At 56.1% G+C, this 11,059-nt stretch overlaps 3 protein-coding genes across 3 annotated transcripts; 1 reads left to right on the forward strand and 2 right to left on the reverse strand.

Moving 5' to 3' along the window:
- Positions 1-272: 272 nt before the first annotated feature.
- Positions 273-1,775, reverse strand: UV8b_02436 (uncharacterized protein; the record flags this gene model as incomplete). The annotated part of the gene is made up of 1 exon (XM_043139934.1): positions 273-1,775. One exon carries the CDS (start codon positions 1,773-1,775, stop codon positions 273-275), a length of 1,503 nt encoding a protein of 500 aa, XP_042995868.1.
- A 494-nt stretch (positions 1,776-2,269) lies between these two features.
- UV8b_02437 (uncharacterized protein) lies at positions 2,270-3,585 on the forward strand (the record flags this gene model as incomplete). The annotated part of the gene is made up of 2 exons (XM_043139935.1): positions 2,270-2,746; positions 2,947-3,585. The coding sequence occupies 2 exons, from the start codon at positions 2,270-2,272 to the stop codon at positions 3,583-3,585; spliced, it is 1,116 nt and encodes a 371-aa protein (XP_042995869.1).
- A 1,549-nt stretch (positions 3,586-5,134) lies between these two features.
- UV8b_02438 (uncharacterized protein) lies at positions 5,135-8,713 on the reverse strand (the record flags this gene model as incomplete). The annotated part of the gene is made up of 4 exons (XM_043139936.1): positions 5,135-5,626; positions 5,724-7,714; positions 7,788-8,487; positions 8,621-8,713. The coding sequence occupies 4 exons, from the start codon at positions 8,711-8,713 to the stop codon at positions 5,135-5,137; spliced, it is 3,276 nt and encodes a 1,091-aa protein (XP_042995870.1).
- Between the last annotated feature and the right edge of the window lie 2,346 nt (positions 8,714-11,059).

The raw sequence follows: 11,059 nt of genomic DNA on the forward strand, positions 1-11,059 counted from the left end.
GAACTTGACCGTATGCGCCGCATGGGCGTGAATAACAACAGGTAATAAATGCACAATTCGCATGCTCAAAACCACAACGCTGACCTACCTATGTACCCAAAAAAAAAAAAAAAAAAAAAAAAAAAAAAAAAAAAAAAGACTTCGTCATTGGCGTCCTCTCATCTGCACCCAAGAAACGAAAACTTGTGTGTGTGTTGCGTGTGTCGAGCTGCTACTGATGATGAACCAGGAAACAAAAAAAATAAATAAAAACCAGACCCCGGGGGCGCCCTCTATGCAGCGCCGCCAGCCTCAAGTACGACATCACCGCCGGAATCGAGCCATTTTGCCCCCGCGGCCTTGATCTGCCTCCCGCTCGCCAGGTACAGCAGCAGGTACGTGTGCTTTGCCAGATGGCCCCAGCAGTACAGGCGGATCCAGTGATGCCGGTCGTCTCGCCGACACCAGACGCCCCATCCCGCGCGGCCGCTGTGCAGGTACGTCGCGAGAAATAGCCACGTGTCGTGGCGGACGGTGTCGGTCCACGAGGTGCAGTCGACCAGCCAGAACCCCCTCTCGAAGGGATCAATGTGGCGGCGCGCGACCGGCCTGTATCTGGAGGAGAGGTCACGAGCCAGCTTGTCCAGCTTCGGCGACACCAACGACGCCGGGTCCATGTCGGCGACGGATGCTGGTGGCGACGGCGGCGTTATGCGCAGAGAGTTGGCTGCCGAGCCAGCGGCAGAGGGGTACGACGACTCGAGAAGCACGGCATCGCCGTCGGTCAAGACGCGGAGAGGGTGTGCGGCGGCGTCGGCGGCGTCGGCGTCGTCTTGGACTGCGTGGTGTGAGCGTTTGGGGATCTTGTTTGCAGGCGGTTCTGATGCCGCTGCGGCGCGGGGAGGGGACGACGGTTGTTGACTGGCGAAGCTGCAGGAGATGTGCGTGACGTCGAGGCAGCTCAGCTCCGCGTGCTGCTCGTGCTGAGATGGCGAGGCTTCCCTCTTGCGCAAACCGCCTGGGGGGATGGCAACGGGTGTGACGGGGATGACGTCGGCCGCCAGATGCTGCTCGGGTTCCTGCTGGCCGTGGGCGGGGGCGGCTTGCTTGACTGCAGAGAGGGCGAGAGAAGAGGGAATGTCGAGGACTGCAATGCTGGCACCTGGGGATGGCTGGTCTACGCCGTCGTCGTCGTGGTCCTCGCGTGAGAGGGAGCCGGCTGCAAGGGGTTGCTGGAGGAAGCGCTGGAGAACCCTGGCGGGGGAGACGGTGATGATGCTCGCGCCAGGCAGGGGGTAGGAGTCTGGCACTTGGCTCGGCGGCGTCTGCCACGACGACTGCGACAGCGCCGCGGCCTCTGCCTCGACAGCCCTTGTCGTGGTGGTGGTGATGGTGGTGGTGGCGGCGGCGGCGGCGGCAGCAGCAGCAGGCGCAGCAGCAGGCGCAGAGGGGCGAAGCCGGGGCGAGGAGTTGTTGTCAATGGCGCTCTGGAAGCTGAGATCCTGCGAGTCGGGCCCGAAAGAGAGCTGCGCAGCCGGCACCAGGCGGGCCGGGGTTGAGGACTCGGCCGCCCCGGGGCATTCGCATTCGGCCCGAAATCGCTGTGCCGCGAGCGGCGCGTCGAGATTATCGGACGGCGGGGACGGCGGGCCGGGCACGATGCCGAACGTCGTATCCGGGTCGGGCTGGAAAGCCAGGTAGGCGTGCGCGAGTCGCCTGTACGTGGCGTCGTCGGAGAGGCGGCTCGGTGCGGCTACGTGAACGAGAATCTCGACGTCGGAGGACTGGGCAGCCATTCCGGGCAGGATGAGTTTGACCGTTGCCGTGCCGTTGATGGAATGAGCATGATGATGATGAGGAGGAGGAGGAGGAGGAGGAGGAGGATGGGTGAGGATGAAGACGGCGACAGCAACGGCAACGGCAACGGCGATGGAGGCAGGGCAAGGGCCAGAGAGCAAGTTTTTAGCTGGGCGACTGGGCTGGACTTGTGAGGATCTGTCGAGGATTTCACGGTGGAGACATGGAAGTTTCTTGGGGGGGGGGGGGAAAGGTGGTGGGCGCAGAAAGTTGGAGCAAGCCAGGCCCCGCCAATAGCCTCCACCCGGCTCCACCCGTCTCCACCCAGATAACTCACAAGTTGCATGTATATCTTACGTCATGCATCACTTCATGTGACAAAACATGGCGAGTTAGCAAACACGCCCCCCCCTTTTTTTTTTTTTTTTTTTTTTTTTTTTTTTTTTTTTTTTTTGGCTCGCTGCATCACATCAACACAACACGACACAACGCAATGCCCCCCCCCACCAGAGGCGACATTGGCCGCGTCGTCGTCATCGGCGGCAACGGCTTCCTCGGCCACCACATCGTCAACCAAGCCGTCTCCGACTGGACCGCCGCCGCCGTCTCCTCCGTCGACCTGCGGTGCGGCGCCAACCGCAACGCCGGCGCGTCCTACCACGAGTGCGACATCACCGACAAGCCCAAGCTGCTGGCCCTCCTGCAGCAGCTCCGGCCGGACGCGGTCATCCACACGGCCAGCCCCGCCGCCAGCGGGGAGCGCAAGGTCGCCGACGAGCTCTTCCGGCGGGTCAATGTCGACGGGACGACGGCCGTCGTCGAGGCCTGCCAGGCGGCCGGCGTCCGGGCCCTCGTCTACACCAGCTCGGCGAGCGTCGTCTCCGACAACGAGCACGACTTGCGGAACGCCGACGAGCGCTGGCCCGTCATCCGGGGCGCCCGGCAGAAGGAGTACTATTCCGAAACCAAGGTTAGCCAAAAAAAAAAATGAAATGAAATGAAATGAAGAAATTAGTAAAAAGAAAAGAAAAGAAAAGAAAAGAAATGAAAAGAAAAGAAAAGAAAAGAAAAGGTCCCCGGCAGCTGCAAGCGGCGCAGGATGAAACCTGACGCAAAGACAAGTGACAGCGATAATAATAATAACAATACTGGCTCCAAATCCAAATCCAGGCCGCCGCCGAAGACGTCGTCCTCCGGGCCAACCGCGCGTCGCCCTCGTCGCTGCTGACCGCGTCCCTCCGCCCGTCGGGCATCTTCGGCGAGGGAGACGTCCAGACGCTCGCGGGATTCCTCAAGGCCTACCGCTCCAACAAGTCCCACGTGCAGCTGGGCGACAACACCAACATCTTCGACTTCACCTACGTCGGCAACGTCGCCCACGCGCACCTCCTGGCCGCCCACGCCCTCCTCCTGACCGCCAAGGCATCCGTCCAGCCTCTCGACCATGAAAGGGTCGACGGCGAGGCCTTCTTCATCACCAACGACGCCCCCTGCTACTTCTGGGACTTTGCCCGCGCCGTGTGGAGAGCGGCGGGCAACCAGGCGGGCACCGAAGGCGTCTGGACCCTCGGCAAGGGCACCAGCAAGGTCATGGGGTCTCTGAGCGAAGTCGCCTTCGGCATCGTCGGCAAGCCGCCCACCTTTACCAGAACCAGGGCCGTCATGTCCACCATGACGAGGTATTACAACATCACAAAGGCAAAGTCCGTGCTGGGCTACGAGCCGCTGTGGTCTCTGCAGGACGGCGTAAGCAGAGGTGTGGCTTGGTTTTTGGAGCAGGATAAGACAGCGCCGGCCGTCAAGCCTTGATGGGGCTCTCTCTCTCTCTCTCTCTCTCTCTCTCTCCCTTTCTCACTTTTTTTTTTTTTTTTTCTTTTTTGGTCGTCTTCTAAGCTTCTTCTTCTTGTGTGCTGCGCCTGCCAGGTATACGAGTTACAAGTATACGTCATGATGGGATGGGACTTGAGCAGCTAGCTACGCATATTCACGCATCAAAAAGACAGCAGCACAAAAGGGATGAGCCGAGGGAAAGACGCCGGCAGTTCAGCAAATGGCTGTATGAGAATGGTGGCATTGGCTCAGCTGTGGCAGACAGCGCACGCATATTGGCTCCAATCCCTCGAAAGATGCCACGCCAAACAAACATGCTCAGACATGGAGTAGACACGGCCTGGTTACGCCACATAACATGGTGTCACCATTTGGGTATCACAACAACAAGAGTTGATTCCCACGTGTTCGGGGCTGATAAAAGAATAGAAAAAATAGAAAATAAAAGATAGAACAAGGGGCACAAAAAAAATAAAAAAAGGCAAAGCTGCCTAACCTGCCTAACCTGCCTAAACTAACTACCCTTTGACTCATGTTTCCTTCGCTATGAAAAATCCCAAAACACACACAAAGTCCAATTCACCCCATCATGGATCCGACGTCGACCCAAATTCCCCCGCAAGGAAATCCCTCCTTCGAAAGATACCAATGTCATTTTGGCATCAACGACGGAAAAGAAAGAACAGGCGGTGGAGAGAAAGAACAAAAAGGACAAATAGGAGAAAGAAGCGGGCTTCTAGCAACAACACCCTTGCTTCACTCTTTTTGGTTCCAACCGTTTTTGATGCAGATTCCTTCTGCGCCAGGGGAGGTCAAGGGGGAGGAAAAGAACAGAGAACCAGCTGTTGGCTCCACGATAATACGCCGTTGTAACCACGAGCTCGCGCGTTCCATGAGTCGCCCGACACTACCGGATGCTCCAATGCAGACCAGTACAATGGTGAATATGCAAAGAAAACCATGGAAGACGAGGACGAGGAAGAAAGAGTGCATTCTGACAGGTGGCTGGGTAGCTTGTTGCCCTGCACACTTGCCAGAAGAGAGAGGCCATGGACGGAGCTGAGAAGAATGGTGCTAAGCGGTCACGGCTCAGTGTTGACATTCGGGGCCCAAAGAGAAAAGAAGAAGAAGGAGAAGGAAGTAGAAGCACTATCAGATCAGGGGCGAGGTACTTGTCAACCAATGCTGATACACGGCCGTGTCAAAAAGCGGTTAATCAACAGGCGTGAGAAACTACGACAAGAGCAAACTGCCATGTCAAGCATCTCCGATATTGTACCAGACGTCAATCTACAACGTACAGGTAAGAATGGGCAACACAGTCGATGGTGCAGGGGTCTCCCCGCTCACCCTAGGCTGTTGATCAGACGCCGGAAGAAAACGCCCCGTGGTTGGTGCAACGAGACTCCATCCGAAACTGAGGTGTTTGTTTCGTACGAGCAACAGAGCCTATGGCGAGCTCGCTGGCTGTTGTTCTGGTTTTTCTGCAGCCTGATGATGCCAACTTGCCACTGGGCGATGGCGCTCATCATGAGTCGCCCCCAACGCCCAGGCCGCCGCCGCGACGTCCCCAGGCCGAGTTGCGCCACTCGCCACGCTGACCGTCCGATTGGTCCAGATTGCTGTCCGAATGATTGAACTGGGGATCGTAGGGATCACGAGCATGTTCCCCTGATCCGGGTGGCCATTTATGGGGAGGTGTGGCATGTGTGGCATGATCCTGATGGCCACCACCACCACCACCACCACCACCACCACCACCGCCAGCCGGCTGTGGCGACGGATCTTGTACTCGCCGTACTGTCCTCTCGCCTTGCCAGACCGAAGGATCGGTTTCTGACCGTTTCGGAGGAGATCGTGTCGAAACGTCTTGTCTGTTATACACTTCGCTAATCTCTGCTGCCCCAGGCACCTGTCCCCTGCGGTCTTGAAATCGTTTCAAAATCTCCTTTGTCGTGATTTCGCCGCTGTTGCTGAAGATGTAAGGGTCGTTGAGCAACGCCAACAGTTCATCAGGTACCTGAGAGGCGCGCGCAAGACATCATCTTCGTCAGCATCGTCCCTGGATGATAGTAGAGGGGTCTGTTACGGGGGGTTTTCTTCAAGGGCGGACCTACCAGACACATCTCCTCGATATGGGTGATCAGCATCTCCACCGCGTCTATCACGTAAATGGCCTCGCTGTCGAGAGCAGGGGCCTTTGACGCATTCGTCAGGATGTTGGGAGCTATGACGGTTGCTAGATTTCTAATGTCCATCTTTGACCCCACCTCTTCGTCGAGTTGATGGAAAGAGCCGGCCCATTTCAAAAAGGTGAACAAGATCTCCAGGCTGTCGCGGTGGCTTTTGGGTAACAGGCAGCATATCAGGTGCAGACATTGCTTTCTTCTCTCAAGGTCTGGCAGTCTCGCCGCGCTTATCCATAGCCTGTACAGCTTGTGCGTCATCAGAGGATCGGGGAGTTCTCGGAGGTAGCGTTTTAGAAGCGCCGCCAACTGCACCACTGGCTGTTCCATGAAGTTAACAACGTCACAGCCTTCCTGGTTGATTTTTTCTGCCAGTTCCTGCTGCTTTTTGATGTTGCCGTTCTTCCGGAAAACGCCTTCCACTGACAGGTCCATCTTTCGCATCGACGCAATGATATCGTCAACAATGGCGGGGATGCGCAAGGTCCCGGGACCAACACCGTCCGTCGAATCAGCCCCGTCGCGTTCGATGATGACTTCCAAGGGGACGCCAAACACTCCCTTCTTCTTCACATTCTTGTTCTTGTCGTTCTTGAAGGCTTTGCCGAGGTTCTTCCAGAACGTTGGTGGCTTTCGTGATTCGATAAAGGTCAATAGCTCCTCGAGGGCAAACTCTTGCTCCACCATTGGATGCAATGTTAATACAGCCAAGTGGCGCACGTTGAAATACTCCAGCCCTGACAGCTCGGGGAAGAATTTTCGCATCATGCGGGTAGGAATGGCCTCTGCAGCATGCATATCAGGATCTCTACCAACAGATTGCGTGCGTTGATGACCTTGGGGCGGCAGTCCGTCGGTACCGCCTGGATTGCAGAGAAGATCCCGGCGAGCATCTTGCTCCCTCTTTTGCTGTGCCTCGCGAGACTGTTCGACGGCAACAATCCGCGGAATGTCGTCCAGTGTAATGGCATCATTCTGTCCAAACATCAGGTCGGTTGAGCTCTGAAGGTCGTTCCTGTTTTCATCAGCGCCAGCGGAACTTGGACGTGGTCCCCTGCCGTCCGCGTCCATAACGCGCGAGGATCGTGCCTGACGAACGCTCGTGGACAGGTGACGGTCAAGTCGAGTGCTTCGGAGTCTCCGGACTTCGTTGAGCGTGGTCTCATACGTCGATTCGCGCTTGGTCTCCCTTTGATCGGTGGTGCCTGCATAGGATTTGGATCTCGCATCTGAGGAAAGGAATGGCGGAGCCCCCGGCTGCTTTTGGTCCGGGGAAGCGACGGACAAGTCTTCGTTTGGGTACGGCAACGTACCATTACTGCGAAGGATATCTAGGAGTCTAGCCAAGGCTACCTTCAACAAGAAGACATACTGGCCAAGCTTAGTGACGTGTACAAAGGGCAAGACTCCGTCTGTGTTGACGGCGACACAGTTTCTGCAGTAGACTTTGCCGTCGAAGGCATTGTGGTGAGCCTCCGTTAGAGCTCGGCTCAGCTCACTGCCGCAATGGCTGCATTTCATGCATGCGAGATGCCATCGAAAATCACCATTCTTGGCGCACTCATCCTCGACAGACCGTTTGCACAGGGGGCAATGATCAGAATCTTTGGCAGACAACTTGGGCCTCCCCATCGTCAGATGCATGAGGCTCTCATCCGACTTGGAAGTCTCAAAGTCGTTCAGACCGGCCAAGAGTCGGTCTAACCCGTCGCTGAGTCCCGAGTCCCTCTCAAGACGCAATGCCCCTTGCAGACAAATCCTGATGAGTAGCTTGAGATAGTGGGCTAGACCGGTGACGAGGGAAAGGAGTTCCTGGGTGACACCGAGTTTCCGCACAGTCGTGTCCTGAGTCTTGGAAAGCAGTGAAAAGAAGGAGACTATTTTCTTGCAAAGCAGTTTTGCCTCGCGCCCATACGATAAGCCTGGCCACAGGAAGTAAGCATCAGAGTAGGTACGATGGGCACGATTGGTTCATTTTTCTCTTCTTTGCCCTACCTTTTTCATTGTTTGCGAGTACCATGTGGTCCAGTCTGTCGGCTGACTGAAACAGAGCCTCGACGTGCCAGATAAAACGCTTGGCAACGAGCACCCCATCAACGTACGCGCCGTTGCTGACGTGAAGGAGCATATCCGAAATACACGCAGCGGACGACTCTTCAAACGTGGACAGCACGCTCCAAATACGGTACACCTTCTCTTCCATACGTTCCTCTTCCGCCCGTATCGCCTCTCTTGCGGCATCATTCTCTGGTTCTGTTGGGATTTGTTGGGGCGTGTCGCTCGGCTGACCAAGTCGGACGTTCCAGAATTTGTGAATCATGTAGCATTCAGGATGCCAGTGTTGATTTTGGCCGTTGCGAAAAATCTCAACAAACTGCTTGAGGATTGCAGTCTGGCAGCCATTGCACCGTTGTGCGTATTGCGTCGAGTAGTGGTAGTGGCAGTACACATTTCCTTCGTGCTCATAGTAGCTGTCTTGGGCTCCAAAGATGGTTGGGCAAAGGGAACATGTAAAATGGTCGACGTGGTACTTCCTGTCTAGGGCTGTGATGTACGATCCTCGCAGCGCTCCTCCGCACTGGAAACAGAGTAAGCCCAGCCGCCGAAAGTAGTCCGTTTCGCAGAGAGGATAGGGACCCTCGCCATTTTCATCATCAGCGGGAAAGAACTTGGACGCCACAATCTCGCCACAGTCCTGCAAGTTGAGGAGTTAGTTAAGGGGGGGGAGAGATGAGAATAACAGATAAACGCGTCCGAGTGCAAAAGCGGCGAGTATGAAGAGGGGGCGATGCGAAGGGTTGACTGTTTCAGCCCGAAAAAACACGTACTCGACACTTGAAGCAATCCAGATGAAACGTGCCATCCAGGGCTCGAACAAACTGACCAGTCAATGGCTCTCCACACCTCTTGCAGATACGCATCTGACCACTCGCAGTCCGCCCATTTCTTTGCCGCGATCGATTCCTCTCCCCGCTCCTGCGGGGTGGCGGTTCATCAGTCCAGGGCGCCGGGAAAGAACCAGGCATGCTGGAGCCGGAACTGGTAGGTTGCAGACGATAAGTGCTGTCTGGAGTTCTCGTCCTCGAAACCCCATTCTGCCAATTTCTGTCACTTGGGTACCCAGACTCTGAGCCCGAAAAGTCCCCACGATGGCGGTCTGTGGAAAGTCGGCCGTGGTCAGAAGCCATCATGGCGAATCGTTAGCACAGAGCCCCGGCTAGCCTTTGAGTTGTAGTATCTGCTCTAAAACAGGAATGGTCGTGAGGGGAAGGAAAACGCAAGACACACGGAGCGCCGTGGCACGGTCGCCGTCTCAGCGCCAGATGAACGACAAGAGTGGACGAGGGGTAGCTCTCGCGGTCGGCATCAGCTGCGACGATCCCCAGGGAATGAGTGAGGATGGGGCGAATTGAAGACGGACGCGTCAGGGAGGGTAGAATGGACGGGCGGGACGGTGGCCAGTGAAGCTGTCGTCGCAAAGTCAAACGGCGTATCGAATTGGCGGAGTTGGGGGCGAGGCCCAGCGGCGGCAAAATATCAGGGTCGAGGCCTTGGGGGGGGGGGGGGGGGGGGGGGCCTATGCCGGGAACGGGGGGGAAGAAGGGGGGGCAGCGACGGCAACGCCAACAACGAAACGACGCCAACGAGATTCGGGGATGCTTGGCTGGCAAGTGACGGGCTAGATACAAATCATGGGGAGGACTAAAGACATGCAAAAAGTATGATATGGGCAACAAGTCGAAATGCGAGCGGGCGGGGAGAGAGGTTTAGCGTCGGCGTCGGTGGTTGTGCAGGTACAGAAGTGACGGCTGGGTGGAAATCTGGTGGTTTCGGTCTGGTGGTTTCGGTCTGGTGGTTTCGGTGGTGAGCAGTCAGTCAGTCTGGAGGCGCGGGCTGGGCTGGCAGGACATCCAAGGTCAATCGGTAGACAGGCACGTGTCTGGTGGGCCAGAGCATTTCTGGGCCGCAGCCTAACAGGTGCGTACCTTAAGGCACCTACCTACATACACGTACCTACCTGGTAGTAGAGGTTATAGGTTATACTGGTGGTATGCGTCGCAAAGGCAAAGACTTCTGGTACCTGGGGGCTACGACAATGACGGACGACTGGGGATTGGACGGCCTGGGTGGTGGGCAACTGGGCATTGCCTGCTGCCACCGTGCAGCATTCCGCACCTGCCACCAGCTAGCTACCTCCTTACGTACCTAGGCACCTACCTAAGGTACCTAAGGTAGGTAGGTAGGTACCTAGGTATGTAGCTATTGACCAGACCAGCATGTTGAGAAGGCGGGCTGGTTAGAAGAACCTGGGTCGCGAAAAGTACCAGACTCACTCCGTACGGAGTCATTCCCTTGAAAGAGTCAAGACAGCCTAACAGGCCGCCTGAGGCGCCGCCAGAACAAACAAGCACCAATAGCAGCCGCGAAGCAGACCAGGCCCCTTCAAAATTTCAAAGGCCCATTCAAAACCAGGACAAGAAAAGTTTGGTGCAGCAGCAGCTTTGTATGAAAGCATTGATCCTTCCCTGGATCAATCAATTGATGTTTTGTTACCACGATGGAGCTTTGAATTAGTACCTAGGTATGCTATTCTATGCAGGACAGGACAACCGCGGGCACGTCGTCGATGCTACGGTGCGCGGAGTGTCGAAAGCAGTCAAAACTACATTGGGTACGGTTGCCAGATTTAGTCTGGTACCTAGGTACATGGTACCTACACCGGGTGCTTGAGGTTGAGGGCACGAACGTGAATTCCATGTTTCGATGGGCCTTGGAAGGTTGGGAGGTACCTAAGGTACCCAAGACAATGACACGGCGTTGAGAGAAGCATCAAATGCGAGTTACGACCAGCTCGGCACGCCATGATACCTGCAGGTAGGCGATAACAAGGCAGGTATCTCAGGCACCCAGCTCTTGGTACTCGTTGGCAGATTCTCCGCAGAACGACACCTCGCAGAACGACACCTTCCGGCACATGGCAGCTCCAGTTGCAGAGTATGATGAAGCCAAGAAAGAGTCTGCATGCACGTATTAGAAATGCGGCGTCTTGCTCAAAGAAGCCTGTCGCAACGCTACTTTCTGCGTCACGGCCCTCTGCTCAGTCGTCCTAGCCGCGTCGGCGCGTGTGTGGAGTCGTGTGTGTGGAGTTTAGTTTATTTAGGCTTTGACTCTGAGATTGATCTGCGATTGATTAGCCCCGTGGATGTGGCAGTACCAGTGGGTTTCATATCTTTACCTTAGATACCAGGTAAGGTAGGTGCATATAC

This window comes from Ustilaginoidea virens, chromosome 2, assembly GCF_000687475.1.
Source record: "Ustilaginoidea virens chromosome 2, complete sequence".
Lineage (NCBI taxonomy): Eukaryota > Fungi > Ascomycota > Sordariomycetes > Hypocreales > Clavicipitaceae > Ustilaginoidea > Ustilaginoidea virens.